Here is a 24860-nt window from a genome sequence, read left to right on the forward strand (position 1 = left end):
CGTTCCACCATTTGGGAGCCAGGATAGCAAACAGTTGGGATTTTTGGGAGAGCCCTTCCCGGGAAGGAATAGTAGCTCGGTCTTTTCAAGATTGTTTTTCAGTGTTGGCGCGCGGACATCCACTGAGAGATGTGCTGCTACCTGTGTTTCAGACAAAAGAGAGAATTAGTTGGGTGTCAATCTTCACAGCTGTGGTAGGATAAGCCATGTGAGTGAATGACAGAGCCGAGAGACTTGGTGTACACCAAATCGCAAACAGTCCTTTACACGGGCCTGGTTTTTTTGGACCATGGTCCATGCATTAAGGAAAATGCTGAAAAACAACATTTCAGTCAGACAACTCGTGTTCAAACGTTTATTGCAGCAGTAGAACAGGTTTAGTGTTTTAGTGTTTCCAACTTAATCACTCCCCCATATGATTACACAGGAGTGATGAGCGTGATGAGAGAATACTTGTACCCCGCGGTCAGAGCCTACAGGTGGATGCCGGGGTGGTGGAGGGGCTGAGGCGACTGATAGCAATGCTGCAGCCGCGAGGGAAATTTCTCTCCGCTTAAACAGACCACCCGATAAGGTGGGTGTGTATTAAAGATGGTTGTGGAGAGTGAGGTAGGTCACATGATGAGTGTCACATGATTGGAGCAGCGCAGCTCGAGTTGGCTGCCTGACTAGCTCGCAGGCGTCCGCACTACAATTGAATGGGTTCTTTCCTGGTGCGCAGCACACAAGTTTCATATTGATCTGTCCTGTAGTTTTTGCATTCCCTGTTGACTATTATATGTCCATTGTGATGAATGTACAAATCACATTGCTGTTGCAGAGAGGAATGTGTTAAACCAGGCGTTGGCTTCACAGACTTGATCCAATAGACTTGACTTATTTTGCTTTTGCAATTTCATGCTATTTTTGCTATCAGATGTTTTATCCTTTATTGATTCCCTTTTTAAATGAAAGACATTCTGTAACTGTATGTCAGCAGAATGGTTGTCTATATATTGGCCCTGTGATAAGATGGTGACCAGGGCGTAAGAACTGGAAACATGTCATTCTGCCCAAGTGTGTGTGTGTCCCTGTGTCTGTGAGCGAGGAAGTGGCTGCACACAAGGAGGTATTTAAACACAGAGCCAGCCTCTACTCCCCTGGGCGGTGGACTGTGCGTACACACACGTATGTGATCTGCATACAAATCTCTGTCTGCTAACCTATCTGCCCACGTGATTAATATTCCTCCCCGAGTCCGACGCTGTCTCTGTGTGTTGACCGGTGTTGAGAGGCAGCAAGGTTGTAACACCGAGGGCCTCGAGGCCTCCACTAAAATATTGTTTTTCTCAGGAGGCCGGCCTGACGCGGTTAAAGCGAGGATCATCGTAGGCTTTTATCTCCCATTCATTCACCCTGCACTGAGCTGAAGAGCTCTCAGCAGTAACAGCGGGTGTTATCGCCTGCAGAAACGAGAATCTAATCACCATCGCTCCTTTATTTAAGGTTTTACTCGGGTAGAGTCACCAACAGCATTCTGCTTAAACTCGTTTTTTTATGACACAGTTTAATCAACTATCCGTCTGTTTATTAAGAGGTGAGACATTTTGATTCTAACAAATGGACGGATTCAAGTATCTTCCAGCAATACGCTCTAATTCAATAACCCAGCTTGAACTCCAAATCCTGATTACACTTTTCCAAAACAGCAATTGAATCCCTTCTCCAGATCCCTCTCTCTTTTTCTGCCACTTGAATAACTGAGCCGTTTCTTTTGGCGTCATTTGTGGCTTTATTCTGTCTCTTTACCTCCAGCTGGGATAGGTTCCCGAGAGAGCGGCTGCTTCTAGCATTCTGATTGGCTCCTCTGTCATATAATTGGGGGTTTTCTTGCAGTGCTGACTTTAAAGCTTTGTCCCCTGTTATCAGTGCTAATGAGAAAATGAGTAGCGTTACACCGACGTGTCCCAGAGCAACAACCGATTTTTTTCGCCGCTCTCAAATAACACAGATGTATACCTCAATAAAGATGTGTTTTCTGTGCTTGTCTGCTCTTTTCATCTTCTCTTCTTTATAGAATATAATGCATTCAGGGTCTTGTTTATTCGGTTTTTTAAAGCGTTTCTTAAATTACACATTTAAATATGCTAACGTCAAAACACTATGTTTTGTTCATATTCCTTGGAAAACTGTTGGATTCTTAAGGAAATTCTCAGACCTATTTTTTCTGCCAGCAAACTAAATAAGCTGCCAAAGTCAGAGCGAGCCGTCTATCAGTTGTTTCCTTTCCTCCAAGAATTCTCCAGTGCTATGGCCAGAACAAGATGTTCCCATGTTTCGTCATTTTAAACTCTTAATACATAATCATATGGATTGTCACCAATTTGTCCAAGCCTTCATCTTTTCCCCCTTTCACCCCCTCAGCATTTTTTTTTTACATGACAGGGCAGCTGGTTGCATTGTATCATCTCAATGTCTCACTTCGCTGCATGAACAAAACCTTTTTGGCAACAGCAAGCAGCCCCGCCAGCCAAGAGGGGCTTTTGTAGAGTCCTTCCCAGTCTGTATTAATATTTACCAGGCAAGGAAACAGAGGCAGATGTCAACCATGAAACAATCCCTTCGTGTTCACTCGACGGTGAGCGCACACACTTGTTCTGGATCAAAGCGTAATCCGAGCGTCGGATTTGCGGTGTTAATAAACATTTTGTACATGGGGCACGAGGGGGAGTTCCCTTGGGCTCCTGCAGGTCTGGAGAATTCCTCGAAAGAGAAGATCGAACATGAGTCTACAATCTCAGGGACACAATAAGAGGAACTAAGAAACATATGTACAGTTGCATGTTTAGCAGCCTATTAAGAAGTTTCAAATCAATCTCATTTGACCCATTGCCATTCCACAAATTTGCGGCCTATCCATTGCATTTATACACTGAACTGGAATGGTTTTATAAAATGTCAAAGCACCCTTTGATTCTACTATGTATGCAGGACTGTGTGCTTCAGCTGGATACCCTGTCAATAACTGAGCTTTGGTGTAATGTAAGTTCACAGTTTGTATCTGTGCTCTCAATAAAATATTACACCAGTATCATTTGGGATATCACAAAATGACTCATGTCCTCTAGATAACGTCTCGCTTGTGGTCAGGACGCTGAGCAACACAGTGTTGTATTTGCCTGGGGGACTATGTGACACCCAATGAGACCGTATAAATCAATACCCACTGTCATGCATATACACATTATAACACTCTGTGACTTTCATTTGATAGGCCTCACGAATTTAAAAAAAGAAAGACCAAGATAGAGCATCAAAATCTCTCTGTGGCAAAGGATTTCAGCACTGGACAGCGCCCTCGATGAAAACAACAGTGGAGCAGTGGTTTCAGCACTGGACAGCTCCACAGTCACGTTTAACATATTGTATCTGGATGAATAAGTACCATCTTTAATATTGTCATTCAAATGTGAAAATGATTACAAGCTATATGAGAAGGGGGGAAATTAAGGTACCTCAGACATATCCATGCAAAAGTGGTCCAGAGGTGTTTTGCTACACTAAAATGCATTACCTTTTAAAATGTATATAGCTGCCCAAAATGTATATATATGCTTCTAGACCAGAGGTCCAGGCTAAAGTGGGGCAACAGGGTTAAAAAGGCTGGGTGGACATGGATTTCTCAGACTATGGCTACATGTTTTGGAGATTTATGTATATATTTTTGCACAGTCATAAAACATGGGGGACTTAAACAATTAGTTGTCAAAATCGACCGGGCAGAGATTAGGATGTCTTGACCTTTAGTGTCTGGTGCAGGGGAAAGCTCCAAAAAATGCTGGATCCTACATTTCCCACTATGCTTTTACTTAGTGCAGTTCCATTAGGAGCTTCCATAGAACCTCCATTCTCACATTCGGTTAAAATTTTGAATTCTTATGCTCAAGCCAAGATAACGCTGGTGAACTTCATGTTTTGTCAGTGGAGTGTCCCTTTGGAATATGTAGTTGTTTAAACATGTTGAACTATTCAATTATTTACACCAAGGAGGTTGTTTTCCCTCCTGTCCACTCGTTTGTTTGTTTGTTTGTTTGTTTTTGGGTTCTCAGCAGGATTAAGCAAAAGCCGCGTGAGCCACATGAAAGATTCAGATCCAGACAACTTTTTTTTCACTTTCTTCAGCATTATGACAGAGGGAGTTTCTAAGATGTCTTCACAGATTTCACAGGAAGAAATTCATGGATCTTGATGAAATAAATCGGGGAAATTTGGGGAAATTGCCAATTATACAATATTTTTTACTCCGCTGTAAGAAATGTTATGGACAGAATTGGACAACACCAACATACAATTCTGTTGGGAGTTCCCAAACAACAAAGAGCTCATAAAACTTTCTTCTTGGATTTCCTCAGGGGGAGGAGATGGATGCGGTTCTTCCTCAGTCAGATGCTAATTTGGGTTTACACTGATTAAGCTGTCCATCGCACTGCCAGGAGACCTCGGTGTGATCCACTGTGTGCCTGAGCGCGTGTGAGCGGAATCTCTAGAGCTTAAGGAGACACCGACGGCGGTGCCGGTGAGTCACGGGGCGAGGAGGAAGGACATGAAAGGGCCGTGCAGAGCCAGTGAAGGAGCAGGATTACAGACTGGGGGAGAGGAATCCTCGACAATTAACGAGGGGGTAACTGCAAAACGAGCTTTGGCGATTCTGTCATCGGCTCGGTCCTCAGGTGCGCGGAGAGAAAGCAGCTAATTGACTGAGGAACTAGAAATAGAACGGAGTAATGAGACATGATGAGGCCGTGTTTCTGACTCCTGTCAGCACTTCCGCTTGTTTTCTCATATTAATGAGAGCAAAACATTTCACAAACTGACGCTGTAGCATCTTGTTAGGGATGCCAAAGAATGGCCCGTGGTAGCTGCTTGGTAAATGATCATTTATGATACCGAACCCATGATATACAATTGTCATATGTTTCAGAATTCAAATATTAAGTTGAACACTGTTAAATATATATTCACACCCCAAAAAATCCATTAACATGGGATAACATAGGCCACCAATGGGCAGACTGGCCTCTCGTGGTGACTAATAATCTCCATATCAAGTTTTCAGCCCTGTGGGTCTTAGGTCGTGAACTCTCGCTTAGCTGACAAGAGCAAATTTTGACCCTCAACCCTGGACCAGGCAGCAGCCGGCAGGATCACATCCGAAGGGAGATGGTGGCCTGACAATGATCGCTCCCCCCGGGCTTCACACTGTCACAACATACACGCCAACAGATTATGTTTCCTCGAGTTTCTTATAAGCCCGTTTCAGTGCTTGATTTTCTTCTACTTCTACTTAAATGCAATTTGGTTGATCTTCAGTCTGTAACTGTTACTGCTTTATCTGTAAATCTGAAGTTGTGGTATAATAGAAACACAATGTCAGCAAAATGGTGGACATATTGTATACTATGCACACATGAATACTGGGACATGACAAAGCATCTAATGTACAATTACGTGTCATATTTGTATCCTGACTTTTGGATCTCCTCCAGTCTCCCCTCAGAAAGCCGTCTCGGACTGACGCTCTTACTCAAAGGTTTAATTGTAAAATAAGGGGCGGAGGTGGAGCGGGTCAGCCACTAAACAGGAGGTCGGCGGTTCGATCCTAGTCTCCCCTTTTCTGCTTGCTTAAGTGCCCTCGGGCAAGATACTGAACTCTGAATTGCACCTGACGTCTGTGTCAGCGTTGGTGAGCGATGTGTGACAGAGAAAGTGTTGCACATAGATATGCACTGTGTGTGTGTGTGTGTGTGTGTGTGTGTGTGTGTGTGTGTGAGTGTGTGTTTGTGTGAATGGCAAAACTGTGAGCCATCATGAAGACTAGAAAAATAGAGAAATAGGAGACCATTTACCATTTAGTGTATCAATCAGTGTAACCACAACCGATGCCTTGGACTCCAGGCCCCTCATCACAGCACTCTCTCTGTCTACATTCCACCACAGATGATATGAGCACAAATAATCGATCGGACCACACTGGAGTAAATAAACTTGAGCCGATACATCTGCAGCTGATCCATACAGCAGCCTCCAGGTGTGGCTCAAACCGAGTCTGATGGGAAACGCTCGGTGGATTGTCTGATTCACGGGAGAGACCCACGTCGGGAGAGGATGAAGAGTGATGATGCTCTTTTCAAGCAAAGGAAATGAGGCTTATCTCAAGACAGAATTGTGAGGTGAAGCCAGGCAACAGGGGGTGTCTCGTTTCAAAGCTTGTGGCGTGATTTTTTAAGTTTAGCCTGTGGCACAAATGTCCTCATATAAGAGGCCGAAACCATCATCTAATCCGTGTGTATAAGGAAGCTGGTGTCAAAAACAAGCAGGGGTCAGCCTCAGTCTGTGATGCGCAAAAACAGACACCACGAACGTCGCCTGTAAGTAAACCTGATCGACGGGATGAGATTGTGTCCACTGACTCCGCCGGTGCGCTGCCTCACATGCCTTTTTTCCGCCTCTGGCATTGTTGGCCCTCTCCGAGCGGCCGTCATGCGTTACTTTCTTCCTTTAAATGCCAGCCACTGCGTCTGTCTGCACCAAAGAGGGAAAAAAACAACTCGCTGCTCAGAAGCGCTGACTGAACAGTCTACACGGAGGAGGGAGACTGCGCGCTCCATGTGTCACATTTTACAACTGTAATGTGGCCGCCAAACATGTCACAGATTACGCACGGATACGCGCTACCTCAGTAAATCCCGACGCAGCTGCATGCATGCACCCCCCAACCCCCTCACCCCTCCTCCTCCGCGACGCATCAGTTTGTGTTTGTGCTTGTGCCACAACGCGGAATTTCGGGCACCACACGGCGTCGAGCGTCGCAGAGGAATCGATGACATCATGTCTGTGGGGGGAAGATGTAGTTTTGTGAGAAAAAACAAAAACCAGATGCTCGTGTGGCCTCCAGTTGCAGAGTTGGAGTATTTGACGCGGGGAGAGGAGGGAGAGGAGCGGGTGAAACGAGGCGACAGTGTGCGCGCCAGTATGTGAGCGGCGAGACACACGCACGCACGCACACGCACCCGCACCCGCACGTAAGCTTTCGGCTACTACCTGTCCCTCTTTGAACAAGTAGCACTCTTCCTCCCCACACAAGCGCAATGGCGCACTGTGCTAAAATAACACAGCGGTGCGTTGTCAGTGCAGATGTGGACAACATCTGGCTCAGAACAACACATGTATATGTTTTAATATGTGTATCATGTACATTTATATACAACTTTATGTATAAAGCGAAGGGGTCGGTGTGATACCAAACAGCCTGGTAGAGAGTGTGAGGAGGGGGCGAGTGTAATGGCCTCACCACGGTGCTGCTTTTCACCCCGGTCATGTCCACAACACCGGGTTATACCAGGTGACAGCCAGAGGAGAGCGTATAGAGTTGGGAATGGATCGAGTGAGAGCAGCTGGAAACATTGTGCTTTGCGGGTTGTTTCTTTGGAAGATTCAACTTTAAGTTATTGCCTTACCTCCACACTTGTCCCATCTGAAAGATGTGCACGACGGTCTGCCAGACCCAGACAGACAGGCGACAGCACCTGTCTCTCTGCAGACAGATCGTAGCCCTCCGACTGCTCAGCCCCTCCACGGAGCCAAGCCCGCCCCCAGTGTAATCCTGCACAAACCACCTGAAGCTCAGGATCTGGACCAGCACCGAGGGCACCAGCACGAAGAACAGGGTCAGGCCCGACCACAGGAAGTCCTGCTTGTGGTAATAGTCGACGGCCAGCCACAGATCGGAGCCCACGTCCCAGAAGAAGACCAGCAGCGCCAGGATGATCCACAGGCAGTCCAGCCAGAGGCGCTGCTCTGGCGCTGGCCGCGGCGCATCTCTCCCTTTCCCCTTCTCCCGGAGGTAATGCAGGCAGGCGCTCCGGCAGCCCCAGTAGCACGACGAGGTGTTGCAGCAGTGGCAGATGTGGAAGGAGCTGCTGTTGCGCGTGTCATCCTCTCCCGTCCCGACCACCTCGTCCAGGTTGTGCAGCTGGGCGAAACCGGTGACGACCCCGCGACCATCGGATTTCGCTGCCATCTTTCCCTCTGATGTTCCCACCTCCTCCGGCTTCCGGGGTTCGTGACGACACTTCCCTGACACCTGTTTAGCACCCCGAATGTTGGAGCCATCTAAAAGCGGGGTGTCAGCGCGCGGCGGGGGCTCTGTCTGTCGCCGGAGTGCGCACCGGTGGCGCCGTGGACGCAGCGCATCTTTCCTGGCGTTCCCTCCGCTGCGGATGTATCCTCACCTGGCGACGATAATCTAATCTACAAATTCGCTCGGGACAATCTGCAACTCGTGCCTCCAACTGTGCTCCGCCAATTGTTTCACCTGTGCATTTCTCTCCTCCCCGTCTCTCCCCCTTCTCTGCAGCTCTCCTCCAGCTGCGAGCTGCGACTCATGAGCAGTCCGTCCCTGCACTGTCCCACCACGCCGACGTAACTCGCCCCCACCACCACCACTTCTCTCTCTCTCTCCCACCTCTCCCTCACACACACTCCCTGTCTCTCCCCCTCAACTTGGTTGCCATCTAGTGTCTCGTTTGAAGCCCCCCCCCCCCCCCCCCAAAAAAAGGGGAATGCATGATGTAATGCAACTTTTCTCTTCACCAACAAGAGAAGTCCCTCCTGATGTTTAGAATCAGCCCCAGTGACACAGTGTGGAGTCACTTTGGGAGGAAGAGGTGGGAACAAAATAAAGCATCATGCAAAGATTGTGTTGCTGTAAAGAAAAGTTGGTGATCTTTGGTAGAGAAGTCAGGGCTGGAGGATTTTGAAGGGGAAGATATTTTAGGTCTGTTTGTGTCCAGTCAAAATCCCTTCAGGAAGTGGGCCACTTTATTCAAAGATGTGGAAAATAGAGCCTGATGTGCCCAAAATATCCCAAAACAAACGTGGACCTTTTATGGCAAACAAGCAGTGATCTAGGGAAGGTGTCATCTGGATGTGATCCTAAAGTGGCCCATGTTGCAAATGGGCCAAGATCGCACACATATTCGGGTAACCTTTGGTTGACAAGTGGTATTGATATATGGCTTTTGTGGCCCAGAGCTGGCAAATAGGAGCGGACCACCATATTGACATCATTCCATGCAGTCTGTGGTCTGAAGGACAATGTGGCAGTGTCAGCCAAATGTGGGCCAAAACCATTTTCCCACGTCAGTTTGTTTCAGTTTATTGTGCCAATTCATCCATTGTATCCTGCCCCCTGACTCACTTTCCATGGAACAGTCTCGGACATTTGGTGGTGATATATCTGAGAGAAATGTGTGTTCCTCCGGAAGATTTCAGATTCTTTGTTGATTTCACTTCTTTAAGCAGCTTTATGCATATTTTATTTACTTTGTCTAAATTCATCCATACATCCCCTCATCCATTCCTCCATCAATACACCTTTCATGACCTTAAAAATTACTCTTGGAACCATGTTTGAATGTGCACACCTAAAGCTATGACTCAGTCATCTTAAAAACACCTGAACAAGTAAATCAGTACCTTTGGAATAAGTTTTCACATTTTTTTATTTTCTTACATTTTGTAATAGTCCTCTATATTTACCTGCATCAGCTACGAAGAGTCTGCATGTTGCAAGTTATCAAACATACTGTGGCAATCTATACAGGCAACTTCTACACACCACACACAGAATTGATCTATAGGGGAATCTATAGCTCTCTGGAATGGTTGCTAAGAGACACGTTGGGGTTCCTCTCCTTTCTGCGGCAGTTTTTTTTCCCTTTTCCCAGCAGCAGTCCAGGGGCTAAGTGTTTTGTTGAAAAGTGACGCTCTCCCCTCGGGTAGCATGTGCAACGCAAAGAGCTGGTGGGTCTGCTGCAGGTTCAACAACACTGTGATTAGACTGTGCCCACAGAGCTGCCATGCAAGGTCACATCCAACGTGATCCATTGATTTGATCATGTGCTGTTCTGCTCCGCCCGCCCTGGTCTGGATGGTGGATTTTATGGGAGCTGTCCAGTTCTGAAGTAGTGCAGAACCCCTCTCTCTCTCTCTCTCTCTCTCTCTCTCTCGCTCTCTCGCTATCACTCTCTCAATTTTTACATGCACGTAAACAATATAAGAATATCAGACCATCATCCGGGGTGGGAAGTATCAAGTGCATTTACTCAAAACCGTAACGTATATGTTTCTTTATAGTTGTGTTCCTTTTATACAATCTGACTTAGTTCAATTTCAGAGTAAGATTGAACAAAAACAAATTATTTGATTTTAAAAATTAGCAGGCAAATTGAAACAGTTGCTTCCAACCTTTCTCCGGAGAGAATGCTGATACATGTTTCTTTCTTTTGTGGTATTATCGGGGGGGGGGGGGGGGGTTCTTAACGTGGATGGAGGGCCTAGGGATAGAGAATGCTGTTGACTCTACAGATTGTAAATTCAATGCTTTAACTGTGTATGAAGACATTTACATGATTTGATTGAATACAAAATAAAAAAATAAATACACAAACTTAAAATACAATTGATACAACTTTACACTTCACAACTGTAAAATTTAATGGGACAATATTGTAAACCTGAGTGACGCGTCACAAAATGATATGCAGGATTGTCCAGAAAAGAATGTCCCTGCATGACTGTGAGAAAAAACCATGTACGAATCAGAAGTGTTTAGTTTGCCTTTAAAGACCAAAACTTGTCATGGTGAATTATTATATCTTGGCTGGTGAGCAGTGGGCGAGGGCAGCCTTCTGTTTCAGAAATGCAGCAAAAGTCACAAGGAGGCTGGATGAAAAGAATCAGGCCATAGACGTTCCTCCGGGCTGCATAACTCAGAAAAGAAATCTTTAAAAGTGATCGAATGCGCACAAGAGAGTATGGTTATTTGCAAGGGACTGGCACATCATGAAACTAGTTTCAGTGGAAGCCTTGATTTTCATATCTTCCTCAGGGCTGTTAGGCCTGTGCTGTGCCTTCTGAGCAGCAGAGCAGACACCGCTCTGTGCTGTTCACAGGAGATGGTAGGCAGTTTAACGCAGACACGGCCCGCAGCAGTGAAAACAATCAAATCAAATGACATCAATGGGAATTATGAAGCGCTTTCTTTTAAAATAAATTTGTCACAGGCTGCATCACAGGCCAACAAAATGGCATTATTCATTTTAAACAAAAGAGAAACACATCACAGGCCTAATGAGAGATTAAAGAAGACCCAAAAAGAAAAACAGGAAAAACTCGGAGGGGCCCAGAGGAAGTGATCAGCATAGAGGGAAGAGAGCCAGCTAAATAAATGTCTGTGTGTTTGTGTGTGTGTGTGTGTGTGTGTGTGTGTGTGTGTGTGTGTGTGTGTGTGTGTGTGTGTGTGTGTGTGTGTGTGTGTGTGTGTGTACTACAAATGTGCCATCAATCCTACATCTAAGGAGCGAAATGTTGAGTTCTCTTCCTCGTTTGTGGATTTTACAGTGAAGAGAAACTGACTCGTGTTGCTGAGGCTGGAAACAAGGAGATCAATCGAGGTTTGAAATTTGCTGAACACTAGAGACATCTCAAAGCAGTGTGGTGCGTCCTAAACAACATTCATCAGGTTATTGCTCCGTTCAAATCTCATCGGGTTGCCCGAACGCAACACAGGTCATAACAATCTATTTTTTTATTTCAACCACGTGATGAGTGAGTGTACTGCAAGGGGCAGAAACAGACTAGGCTTTTGACAAGTAACTAACACCTACAGCTGAGAAAAAAACCATAAAGCTGAGAAAAAAACCATAAAGCTAAAATAAATAGTAATCAATTGATAATTAGTATCACATTAACTTTTCTAGTTGAGTAAAATAAAGTAACTACTTGCTTTAAATATACTTAAAAGCATGAAACGTAGAAGTACTTGCCATGTGTTAATGGACTGATTCCCCTCTTGGGATGATTACATTTAGAAATATGAAAAAAAAAAATAAGTAAAAAGTACAGATATTTGTTAAATATATATATATCAAATATGTAGTGGTGTTGGGCCTGGAAATAAATGTATTTGGCTCAAGTACAGATACATGAAGTACAGTAATGACGTAAATGTACTTTGTCACATAAATCCTTCAGGAACATTTGCACGTTTTCTTTTCCTCCTTTGGGGTGTGAGGTGTTATATGCAGTCGATGTTAATGTCTCAGAACAAACCCGGCCGCGCAGTGCTTAAAGGTTGCAGAGAAAAAAAGGAAAAGAAAGGAAGAATATCAGTATCACATCCCTTATCTGTAGCGCTTTTTCATTGAGGGTCCCAGAGGAGCTGGAGCGGGAGGTGGGGTACAGCCTGGACGTGTCGCCAGTGCATCACAGGGCCAAGACACAGAAACAACCAATCACACTCATATTCACACCTACAGATACAAACAGTTTAGAGTCTAAACATTAACCGAACCACAATGTCTTTGGACTGTGGGAGGAGGCCGCAGTACCCAGAGAAAAACCCAAAAGGGGAGAACATGCAAACTCCAATGAAAAAGGTCCTGGCCTATCAGGTTTGAACTCAGAACATTTTTGCTGAAAAAGACTGAGCTAACCACTGTTCCACCACATCGACCGATACAGCCAAATTCAAATAAAAATCTCATCCAAAGAACTATATCGAGGGTTTTTGGGCAGTTTTTCCTTACTCTTGTACCAACGTCAAGGTGACATCAAAAAGTATATATATTCGGTATGAGACTATGCACCCACGTTAGAGTCATCATTATCTGGCGTGACAGGCTGCTCTGATTCACTGGACATGCCCAAAATAAAACATAAAACCACATATAACTGGGAATTCAACAAGCATTCAGAGCAGGACGTCAAAGGCAGGGAATGAATCATGGATGAGATGTTGGATTTATTGGAGATTGGATGAAATGTTAGTGAGTAATGGTGTAGGTTTGGGTACACACAATAAGATTTACCAGAAATATCTTGTCTGTACAAGTCAAAGTTGGATCTATGATGTGCGGCAAGTGGGCGAGTACAGATTGACAAGATGACTGGTTGTCAATCTCTATAAACCAAGGTTTGTGTCTGCAAAGATTTATATTTGGCCCTGAATTCCTCCAAGACAGAGAACTAAGTTTTATCTCTTTAAATATTCAACTGCTGCCATAAAAGTTACCATTTCACAGCTGAAACTTTTACAGCAGAAATAAGAAACAACTCAACTTCACCAGCACCAACACATTTGTCTCAGCAGCCTGTTAAATAAAACATGGGCGTGAGGTAACTTTATCATTTCCCGCGTTGGGCTGTGAAGTGAATATCTGCTTTGAAAGCCATTTTTTTTGTATCCCTCTCATATTCTTTCAGACAAAAAAAGCAACAGCAAAGCAGATTTTTCTGAGACGAAGTTCAGTTATTTGGTTTGTAAAGCAACACTGGGGTTCACATTCAATTGAGCGCCTGTTGTCTATCGGTGACGTCGGGCTGGAGCTGGAGGGGCCTGGAGCAAACCATCTATTGTGAAGTCCAGACAGGCTGCAAGTGAAGCAAAAACTGTGCTGATATGCAATACATCACACAGACACACCAACACACACACACACACACACATACACACAAGCCCAGTCTTGACAAAGATGTGTTTAATACAGACAGGAACGCTATAGCGTCCTCCAGGTCATTTGCTCATCCTTTTCTTATCAAGTGCTTAGCGAGCAGGCCTCCTCCCTGTCCCCGACAGCTTTTTCCCACACTGCACCCGCATTTTTAAGATTAAACACAAATGCTATTATTAGGGATTCAAGCTATGATGCAATATTTAAGTTTATTCTGTGCTTTCTGTTCCCCTTGATTATTATATCAATGTTTATAAAGCAGAAAGGTGCATTTTATGCCCGTCTTAGCCTAAATAACAATCCTCATCACCGGGTTGAATCCTGTTCACTACTCGATCCCTCTCTGAAATGTGGTGTACTGCAACAAGAACACCCACTCTTTCTTTTTACCTGACTGACACAAGCATTTATTTCTCACGATCATGCAAATGTATCCTAGTCAAGACAAGAATCAAGATATTGGATTTGGACAACAGGTCCCTGCAGTCGAGAGACTCAAAAATGGTCCAATGTGACCCCCTAGTGGCACAAACATGTTTCACACAGCAGGCGATGGATGAGATTTAATAAAGCACATCACCGCTTAAACAAACAGGTGAGGGTCTGTGCAAAATAATGGCATCTGTAAGATTGATAAAAAAAAATAAGAAATAACAATTGTAGGAGATGGGACACCATATTTATAAACAACAGTATCGCATCTTAAGGTATTCTGTTTCACTATTAATTATTACTATACGATTATTTGATTTGAATTAATAAAAACACACATAATTAGGTGTTAAAGTGTTTTTTACTCCATTTGCTGACAAATTGTCCGAATCTAAACTTCACGTCAGCTGTTTCCACTCGGAATGTTTTTGTGAACGTACCAGCCTCGCCCGACAACCACAACAAACGAAAAGCTCATCGGGTAAATTCTCAATAGATCGTTTTAGCATTATGTAAAAACTTACATATTTGTGTTCCGCATTTCCTCTGCGTATGGTGTTAACGTTTTGACAATTTTTTTTAAATGACGTAGACTGTTTCTGCTGCTATTTGTTACGCCTTCTGCCAGGGCTAGCTTGCTAGCTATCGTTAGCCACTTCATTTCCTGGGTCAAGCTAACTGCGGCTAGCTGACGGACATTATATATTTGGTTTAATTCGAGTTGACACCGACTTACACTGTGTATTTGTTTAAAAGGCGGCTCGGTAGGACGTGTGTCATTCTGTGCTAGCAGCAGTGACCGCAGCTAAGTGGCTAGCAGCTGGTGGCGTTGTGCTAAGGTGTCGGTCTCTTTCCTCAGGTAATGGAGTTTGCAGAGCTGATAAAGACACCCCGGGTGGACGGGGTGGTCCTGCACCGGCCCTTCATGCCCACCGTGGAGGGGACCCTGTGTCTGACTGGTCACCACCTCATCCTCTCCTCCAGACAGGACAACACGGAGGAGCTGTGGCTGCTCCACTCCAACATAGACTCCACAGAGAAGAGGTGACGGGCTTCTGTTTCACACTGTTATCCTTCAAACCCCCTTACAGACACTGTCAATGTCCATCTCCATTAGTTGTTTACACAAAGATACTGACTATTATAAATGACGTGTACAGTGAATGATTGCATCGTTTGGCCTCTTTATAAAAGACTATATTATCATATACACCAAGGGAGGAAACTGTCTGTGGTTAAGCCTCACATTTCAGGGCCATCTCGTGTTCTTGCATGCACCAGCTCTTGGACTCACCGCTACTATGATTTTTCTTATTATTACTGTGAATAGAGACTCTGAAACTGTGTTGACAGGAAGTTTGAATCTGAGCTTTCACTTCAGAGATTTCCACAAGCTGAGATGTTATCGTGTGTAGTAAAGTAGGATGCAACCCACACTGAGCATTAAATGTTGCCTGATCAAGCAACATGCAATCCACTATTCTATTTAGATAAATGTTAACACTACTAGAGTATTCTGGTTATACATTTTGTCAAGACATGACAGGATATAGTTTGTTTTACAAGGCAAGTTTAATATTAAAGTAGTGAACCCGAAAGGTCAACTGATAGTTTTTTCCGTGTTGATCAGCTATGGTCCTTGTGATGTAAATGTTGTCATCCACCCATGTCCAAAAGGGACACGTCTGGCTGCAGCCCGAAATTTGTGATCGCACTGACTGTGCATCAACTGCACATGCTTCAGCTGACATATGTGAAGGGAATGTGGGATCAGGTAAACATGCTTGGAATACCAGACTAATGCGGACCCTCATTAGTATGAATGGACCTGTTGGCATCTATGTGAGGCTAAAACGAGCATGCACGGAATGTGGAGAGTGTCGGTATTTCACACCAGGGAATGTTTGCTTTGAGAAAGCACTGAGCCTCTGTGTCTCTCCTGTGATGTTGATGTCCTTGTGCTCACTCATTGAGACCTAATCTTCTCCTTCACTTTCAGATTTGTGGGATCTCTAGGGAGCATTATTGTCAAATGCAAAGACCTGAGGGTGATCCAGTTGGACATCCCCGGTATGGAGGAGTGTCTCAACGTTTCCAGCTCCATTGAGGTAAAAACACTAGGCAGCACAGATGTGTATTTGTTTACACGTCATTGTTCACCGTTAATATTAGCAAGATGGCCTGGTTTAAAATGTGTTTTAACCAATGTAATATCTTCTCTCTCTACATCTCTAGGCCCTGTCCACACTTGATTCCCCACCCCTGATGTACCCTTTCTTTTACCGGCCCATGTTTGAGGTCATAGAAGATGGCTGGAAATCTTTCCTTCCACAGAATGCCTTCAAAGATTTGGAGTCTATGGTATGTTCATGCGCTGTGACAAAAGCTTTCACATTTCATTGCCCCAGAACTATATTATACCTGCTCAATACCTGTCTAATAATCTTCCACACATCCCTCTATCAGACTGATGAGTGGCGGTTGAGTGAAGTCAACAAGGACTTTACCGTGTGCCCGACATATCCCCCTCTAGTGGCGGTGCCCAAAGACATCGATGACGACACACTAAGAAAAGTAGCTACCTTTCGTCACAGCGGCCGCTTTCCTGTACTTAGCTATTACCATAAAAAGAACGGCATGGTAAGCACAAGGAAATTGACTTAATGTGAATCTGACTGTGGCTGTTGCTGAGTATATTTTTGGGATCTCATTTGTTTGACGGCCGCCTGTACCTCAAATCACTCCCACTCTCAGGTGATGATGCGAGCAGGACAGCCTCTGACTGGAACCAATGGCCGACGGTGTAAGGAAGACGAAAAGCTGATCAACGCCACCCTGCGGCCCGGAAAACGTGGCTACATCATCGACACGCGCACCATCAATATTGCTCAGCAGGCCAAAGCTCGAGGTGGAGGGTTTGAGTCCGAGGCTAACTACCCCCAGTGGAGGAGGATCCACAAGACCATTGAAAGGTGTGCCATGGAATAGTAACTCATTTTTGCTCTGACTTCTCTAGGCCACTGTTGAAATTGTACATTTCAGACATCTCTTTAAGTTATTTGACACCCCTGTCATTTCCAGGGCTAATGTCCTCCAGGAGGGTCTGATAAAGCTGGTAGAAGCATGTAACGACCAGTCACACAGCATGGACCGCTGGTTAAGCAAACTGGAGGCTTCCAGCTGGCAGACTCATGTCAAGGAGATCCTCACCACTGCTTGTCTGGCTGCTCAGTGTATTGACAGGTCAGAAAAACTAAGTTTGTTTTGTTTTTTATACTATACCTGGACCAGTAAATAGTACTATTCAGCTGCTCTTGAACCTGCTGAACAAGAGGAGCAGCCCTTTGTGTTGCTTACTTAAAATACTAGAATAGGCAGTGACACTGTTAGAAACTGTATTTTTGTTTCAGGGAGGGAGCATCAGTGCTCGTTCATGGTACCGAAGGGACAGACTCGACTCTGCAGGTGACTTCCTTGGCTCAGATCATCCTCGATCCAGCCTGCAGGACCATCAGAGGCTTCCAGGCCCTGGTGGAGCGAGAGTGGCTCCAGGTGAGATTCTCTGAACTTTAATGTCCTGCACTCAAGGGCATATCTGTGAAGATTCTCCGTCATCCAGGTATCTTTAGGAGTTGTGAAACAAGCAAGTGTACTTGCTTGTTTCTTGAAGATGTTTCACTTCTCATCCAAAAGGCCTCTTCAGTTCTAACTAACTAACTGACTTATAACTGACTAATGGGAGGTTTCGGGTATTTTAACTGTGGATCTGTATCTTCGTTGTGAATTGTTATGTTAAACATGCAGCTCGGCAAAACCCCTTCCAGCTTGTGGTTCAAGGCAGAACAATCTTTTGTAATATTCTTTGAAATCCTTTCAGGCTCCAATAACAATGGGTAATTGAAAATCTCTGACATCGTAGGGAAATATATCGGGCCTCTGTGGAAGCCGCAGGGCTGTAAAAAGCTCATCCAATTATTTTATTCTTCCCAGATGGAATGATTGGATGGTCTACCAGCCTCTTTTTTAAAATAATCTTGATATTTTAAATTACATATTTATTATCCTATTAGCTTAATTTAAGTTAACATATCTAGTTGAAGTTTATGGTCTTTCATTTAAGAATTGTTGATTTCCACAAAGATAGAAATGCTTACAAAACTATCTTAAAAATGTCAGCTTTCACTTTGACTTATTAATTCAGAGAACCAAGGAATTATACAGGGTTCACATTCTTTCTGTCACTGTGTACAACACAATTAGTTATGTTTCCCATTGTATTGGTTTACCCTCATGATGAATATCTGTATTTGCTTAGAATGAGTTACTAAAATGTTAGCACCCTGCTTCACAAAAGCTCATATTAATAGGTGTAATATTCACAAAAATAGGTATGGGGATCAGTCCAGTAAGCATCTTTATGATCTCTGCATTTCTTCCTATAACCCATCTCACCTGTATGACCACCAGGCGGGTCACCCGTTCCAGCAGCGCTGTGCCCAGTCGGCCTACTCCAACAACAAGTCCCGCCAAGAGGCGCCTGTCTTCCTGCTCTTCTTGGACTGTGTGTGGCAGATCCTTCGCCAGTTTCCCTGCTCCTTTGAATTCAGCGAGAGTTTCCTGGTGCTGCTCTTCGAACACGCCTATGCTTCTCAGTTTGGTTCTTTCCTGGGAAACAGTGCAGCCGAAAGGTGAGTCTGAAGTTTACTGAAGTTGCATGTTGGTTTTCTATATTCATACTCCGATCTGTGTTTCGACTCACTGTTATAAACTGTAGGAAACCATTCCCATTATTATCGGTCAACCTAACAACAAAACTCTTTCTTAGAGCCAAACTATCTCTGCCTGAGAAGACCGTGTCCCTTTGGTCATGGGTGAATCGGCCCCAGGAGCTGGAGCGTCTCACGTACCCGCTCTATGAAGCCAACAGTCTGGTGATCTGGCCCTCTGTGGCCCCTCAGAGCCTTCTGCTTTGGGAAGGTAAGATTCAAAGAACATGCAATAAGTAAAAATGCCACATTAACCCGAGGTTTTAGAAGCAACAATGAGGTGGGAAAAGGGAAGATTAAGTCTGTTGAAACACATTTGGGGATTCGAAATTTTTAATTGTCACTTCTATTCTAATGCTGTATTTAAATCTATTTCTAAATATCTTTTCTCTGGCCGGGTCTCGGTGCTGATCTGTTGTAGCTTGCATGTGTTGTCCACATGGGGAGTGTGTCTGTAGTGCTCTGTCTGTTTACACCATCACACACTAGTTCTCATGCCATTGAGGATTCGATTCGTGCTTTGAGCTTAAGCTTGTACTGAAGACAGGCTCAAACCTGAAACCAAGGGTGAGTCAGTCAGTAACTGACACTCACTGTCAGTATTAATGAGAGGGAAACTGCTGCGGTCATCTCATCTGTGATTACATCTTTGCTCAGACATTCTGAGCTCTGACCAGACGGGGGCAGCATTCATTTGACCATTTGCACCGGTGATACACTTAATGACGCTGCACCAGTGTTACCAGTAAATACAGTGTGCGTTAGAAGTTGATCAGCAAACTTACATAAAGACTAACAGACATTAATACATTTTTATTTCAAATGGAGATTTGAAACATTTGCAACAGAAAACCACCTGAGATGTCATAAACAACACGGTATGTGACAGTGACCGTGTGACACGAAGAGGTGAAGCTCCTGTGTGGTCCGTTTGGCTCATGTGACTTTTTGTATTGTAGGTTACACAGAAAGTTTCCTCACTGACACCTGAGCTGGAAAGTGAATGTGGTGCTGGGTCACTAGTTCAGTTTAGTCAAATGCCCACTAATAGTCCTGTGGCCCATTTTAAACTTGTTTGTAACATTCTCACATAATGCATTCTTACATTTGAGACTTATTTACCCCCTTTATATATAAATAAATAACAATATTCACCATTAAAAATGTCAGCAAACATTTAAATATAAGTACAAATTAGATCATATCATTGCTTTCAACATGATATTTCTCGCAGCTTGGTTTGGAATGAGCCGGGTGGGGGGGGGGGGGGGGCACAAAGTTAATGATGGTGGGAAAAAAATCTGGGAATTGTTTCGATTAGTTTATTTCAATTGTTTAGGATTTTGTAATATTAAACGAAAAAGTTGATGCTGAAGATTTTGAAGCTCCTGTCAGCTGAAAGCACATAGGAAAAAAGTCGGGGTTTAGGCGAACACACATTGGTGGGTCATTGGGTTCAGACGTTTCTGTGTCAGGGGCCCCTTTCCTGTCCTAAAGCCGTGGAGTCACACCCTCATTCTATATGATGTGGAAAGTAGGAAAGCTGACCAAAGCGCATGAGTGCAACAGAAAGGCTGCTAACACAGCGCTTTCATAGAGAGCGATGCACTGAAGCAGAATGAAGCAGAATGAAACTCTCTCCAGGATCAACTTAAAAGACCACAATGGAAGTTAAAACCTCTTGCTGTTGACACGGATGAGGATTTTATGGTGTTTACAAAGAAAATTACTAGAATTCAAGCCAAATATTTTTCCTGAACTGCTGTGCTGCACTTAGGGCACTCCTCTTCCCCAACGACATAGATCTCTCCCAGGAATACAGAAAATATATATAACTCTGACACATATAAGTCAATGTTTCATTTGCTCCTTTTAAGAAAGAAATGATCTGTTACTGGGGAACTTCGACGTTTATTAATTGTGAAACCCTGCCAGTAAAAACTGTCATACAGGGACACTCTCCCTCCCCCAGCTCCCTCCCTCATGTGATGATATTTGTGCCAGATGCACCAACTGACCTGAAATTGAACCTGTCATTTCAAATTCTCAGGTGCAAAATACAGAACAGCGAAATATTAGAGCTGGATAATTGTTTATTAATTAATAATGGCTATTTTAATATTAGTCATTGTTCATAAATAAACTTCACTGTATATGACTTTTCTTTTTTAATACTTCGGCCAAGGAGGTTGTAATTTAATTTTGTCGGTCTGCCTGCAGGATTACACAAAAACTTCTAGAAGGATAATGACAAAACTTGGTGGAAGGGATGATATTATTACAAGTGTACAAGATTTTTGGTTAATTATGAAACTGGCAGGGCAAATTACAATACCACAGTCTAGACAATTAAAGGGAAAGACTGTTTTGACTTGGCGAGAAAGGTCGTTGGTCTTGGCGGAGGTATGTATCCGCGGAACGCCCATCGAGTATCTCTGTGATCTGAAGAGACACTGTTGAAAGATTTACACAGATCGGTAAACAATATATCCAAGTAATTGAGAATTCCATAATAGGTGAGATAAAGTGACATCCAAGCCTCAGTGAAAACACTTTGTCTGCAACTGTTTCATTGTCCTGGCTCCGTCCTCAGTGCTCAGGGTCATTTGAGCAATCTGCTATTATTGCGACACTGTGTTGTACCTTTCTGTCATTCAGCACATCTATGCCTTCACTCCTCTTCCCAGTGTAACAAATACTCCCACCCACCACCACAGTCCATCCAAGTGTGTCAGATGAATTCATACTAATTTTGCTCCATATTTATCTCCTACGTGTACAGTAACTGCACACATCAATGTGTGGGTTGGGAGTCATTTACACAATAGGAATGAGAAAAAAACGCTTCTAAGAAATGATGGTGTCTGTCATGGTTACCAGCAGTGCTCTCCTCCTCTCTCGTAGGTGTGTTCCTTCGCTGGAACCGCTCCCCCAAGTGTTTGGACGAAGCCTATGAAGAAATGGTTCATATAATTGAATACAACAAGGAGCTGCAGAACAAAGTAAACACCCTCCGCAGGCAGCTGGCCCAGCTGGAAACTGAAGATCCTCTGCTTCAAACACCATAGCGGGTGTGGCAGAGACTGACGGAGGTAGACAATGTAAAAAAATGTATACAGATATAAAAGCAGATGTGATTCAGTCTGGTTTTAGGCTTCTTGTGCTGATTGTTTTTACTTTCTTTCCCTGATCACATGAAAAAGGGAAGTGACATAGACCCTATGACTCCACTAGGTGAACTCCTGTAAGCTGTTATTCTGGGAAATGACTGGAACATTGGGTCAGGAAAAGTTTTCTTTTCAAATTGACATTTTCTAGACGTGCAACTTTGTTTCTTATTTAGTCCCGTGTCCGTTGCATGCTAGAAAATAAATTAAAACATCCACTCAAACTCTCCAGACATCTCCCTGCTGTATTTTGCTTGCAGGGTGGTAGGAAAGGTTGTTAGGAGAGAATATGAGGAGCATCTGACTCGGACATTTGCCTTCTTCGGAGATTCAGTGCATGTCTTAAAGCAGCTTCACTGACTTTCATTCACACACGCAGATATCTCGAGTGAGTTAGGCCTTTTAACCCCAAAACCTAGAAGTCAGGCTGCTGACTGTTCATGGGCATTCATCTTGTAGAGGGGAAAGAGATACAGGGGCATTGGAAGGACAGTATGAGAGGTTCACTTACGTTGGGCTACACGTTTTTCTTCTAACCATCCTGTTGAATGTACATGCAGCTGAAGCACTGCAGCGTAACTATGGCAACATATAGGTAGCTGTAAAGCAGAATGTGGCTGCTACACGTTCAGATGATATAATAAGCGTAGGAAGGGTCAACACCCACTGTGCTTTACAATGAGGCGCTTGTTTAATACGATGCTTAGCAAAATATCCTGATTGTTGTACGTTTGTCAGATCATCACTTTTTACATTCCAGTAGCATGAACACTGAGTTTACACAAACTAATAACATGGAAAGATTCATTTGATAAAACCTCACACCTTTGAAATGCCATTGTTTTCAATCTCATCACGGATAATAGTAAACTACTGTAATATGTTTGAGAGGAAAATAATGGCATGGAGGGTTCTGTTGTCATGGTTACGGCAACACGCCCCCTGATTATCAGCGAGACCTGAGGATGGTGATCACATGGAGATGTGTCTGCGTCATGTGAGATGCTGTTTTAAAGAACACTTTATATATTGGTTGCTAATATTATACAAACATTGTTGTGTTGGAATACATCATTCATCAAATTGCATATCCCTGCTGTTTTGTGGTGTAACGTTCAAAGCTAATGCACTTTGTCTGAAAAGCATTTCAATTATTCAATGTGTGAAGCCAATATACTAAACTTCCATATGGGAAACATGATTATCCTCTAATTATAATTTTTGCAATTAGCATTATTTTCTGTTTAAAGCGCTCATCAGCAGATGCTATCCAAGACAGTAGATGTCTTAATATTAAGTGTAAAAAGATGCTAATATATTCAGCTAATGTATACACAAACTCGTTAACTTGAATTCTGTGTCATTGGAAAGTTCACATCTGTGTCAACTCCTGCATCCTAAGTTACACTTTTCCCACCGAGCCCGAACTCATCATTACGAAAGCCACGGGTCTGGAAACCAGTATATGGCTGAAACCCAGTTGTTTGTTCTCAAGCTTAAATTGCACTGTCATTAGAGAAGCAGCTAAACATGTTTAAAACGACCTGACCTAAATTCTGCTGGCATGGCGACATCAAAGATCATCCTCCCCAGTGCCGCCCGAGGATAAAAGCTTTTTGTGGCCTTAAACTATAAATACAACTTAACTGTCAACTCAAGGATGAAAGAGACGATGTTTGGGTAAAATTTGATCCAGTTTTCATCGTTGCCCTTTTGCCAGTATTTTCATCATCTTCCCTGCCATCTTCATCTATTCCATGTTTGCTACCAGAATAATGTAATATTCACACTACGCCCCTCTGCTTTGTAAAGGGAATGTTTACATGTATATTTCGTGTCTGCACTCTATAACATTCCATTCAACCAAAAACACGTGCTGGATGCTTCTTGTGCAAATGAACGGCACAGTGATTTATTATTATAAACTCACGTCTTGTGTTACTCTTCAATACGATTGTTGCTTCGTCAAAAAGTCAACAAAACTCAAACAGGCTGCTGTTGTTGTTATTGTTGTACTTTTCGACTTTTGTGCAATGTCTAACTGTGAAATCAGACTACAAAATATGCATTTGTTTTTTTTCTCTGTAAAATTACATTATTGTTCAAATTCTGATTTTATATTATTATTTAAGTTTCAAGCCATTAAAAAATCTAGCTGAAAAGACATTTGATTTGTTGAGATTTTTTGTTTGTTAAATTTGTTCTCGGAAAATGTTGTGAAACTCAAACTTTCCAGTTTTTTTCTTTACTAAGTGATATTTTTATATAAAAGTTTGATCAATAACTATCGTGAATGACATCACTTCCCCTCAGCTATACGTAGCATTTTAGAGTCTTTTTGCTCATTGTTTTGGTCTTTTGGACTTTGAACTCTCCGCTCTCATCAACATTGTTTTCTACATCACTGAGGATGTTTTCTCTAAAAATCCATAAATAGATACTTTGTGCTTTACGTACTAAACTTAACATACTTAATTTAACTTGCTTAACTTAACTCATCTACAATAGAATTCACTTTTCTCATACCTTACCCCCGTCACAGGTCTTCAGATATAAGTAAACAACCCACTGAACACCTCACAAAATCTGTTCCCATCTCTGTGACGATCTGACGAGACGACCGAGGAATAAATAGCCCCTGGATCAGCTGCTCCACGCAGGCATGTGATGGCAGCAGTGTTTACAGTGCGTTCAGCCATCACTCTTGCATCTGTCACTTTAATGGCTTTCTTTGCCTAACAGTGTTTACCTTGACAGAGTTGTTTACCCTTATTTAAGTGAACGTAAGGATTTATCTCATTTCACTGGCCTATTGAGCTCTAGTGAAAATAAGGATTAATGCCACATCCCCATTTAATTGGCCCATTGAGTCATCTCAGATTCATGAGGTGTCATTTTCCTCTATCGCTGGCTGGAAATGGAGACCAGAGGACTTTGGGGTC

General features: G+C 43.4%; 2 protein-coding genes across 2 annotated transcripts in view; one reads left to right on the forward strand and one right to left on the reverse strand.

Annotated features, from left to right (window-relative positions):
• Window positions 1–8059, reverse strand: part of xkr6b (XK, Kell blood group complex subunit-related family, member 6b) — a 37989-nt gene extending 29930 nt beyond the window's left edge. Inside the window, exon 1 of the mRNA XM_053445511.1 lies at window positions 7497–8059. Within this exon, the coding sequence (XP_053301486.1) occupies window positions 7497–8059 (563 nt within the window). The remainder of the gene's footprint in view (window positions 1–7496) is intronic.
• A 6353-nt stretch (window positions 8060–14412) lies between these two features.
• mtmr9 (myotubularin related protein 9) lies at window positions 14413–24084 on the forward strand. The gene is made up of 11 exons (XM_053445292.1): window positions 14413–14466; window positions 14845–15029; window positions 15985–16093; window positions 16221–16346; window positions 16452–16625; window positions 16740–16957; window positions 17067–17228; window positions 17396–17537; window positions 18453–18673; window positions 18811–18962; window positions 21656–24084. Exons 2-11 carry the CDS (start codon window positions 14848–14850, stop codon window positions 21817–21819), a joined length of 1650 nt encoding a protein of 549 aa, XP_053301267.1. The 5' UTR covers window positions 14413–14466; window positions 14845–14847; the 3' UTR covers window positions 21820–24084.
• Window positions 24085–24860: the final 776 nt, after the last annotated feature.

The sequence above is a fragment of the Pleuronectes platessa genome, chromosome 17, assembly GCF_947347685.1.
Source record: "Pleuronectes platessa chromosome 17, fPlePla1.1, whole genome shotgun sequence".
In the NCBI taxonomy this organism is placed as follows: domain Eukaryota; kingdom Metazoa; phylum Chordata; class Actinopteri; order Pleuronectiformes; family Pleuronectidae; genus Pleuronectes; species Pleuronectes platessa.

Coding starts and splice junctions, on each gene's coding strand:
- mtmr9 (XM_053445292.1), top strand. CDS start 14,848: ATGGAGTTTGCAGAGCTGATAAAGACACCCCGGGTGGACGGGGTGGTC. Junction 18,674..18,810: donor GGAAACAGTGCAGCCGAAAG/GTGAGTCTGAAG, acceptor ACTCTTTCTTAG/AGCCAAACTATCTCTGCCTG. Junction 18,963..21,655: donor GAGCCTTCTGCTTTGGGAAG/GTAAGATTCAAA, acceptor CCTCTCTCGTAG/GTGTGTTCCTTCGCTGGAAC.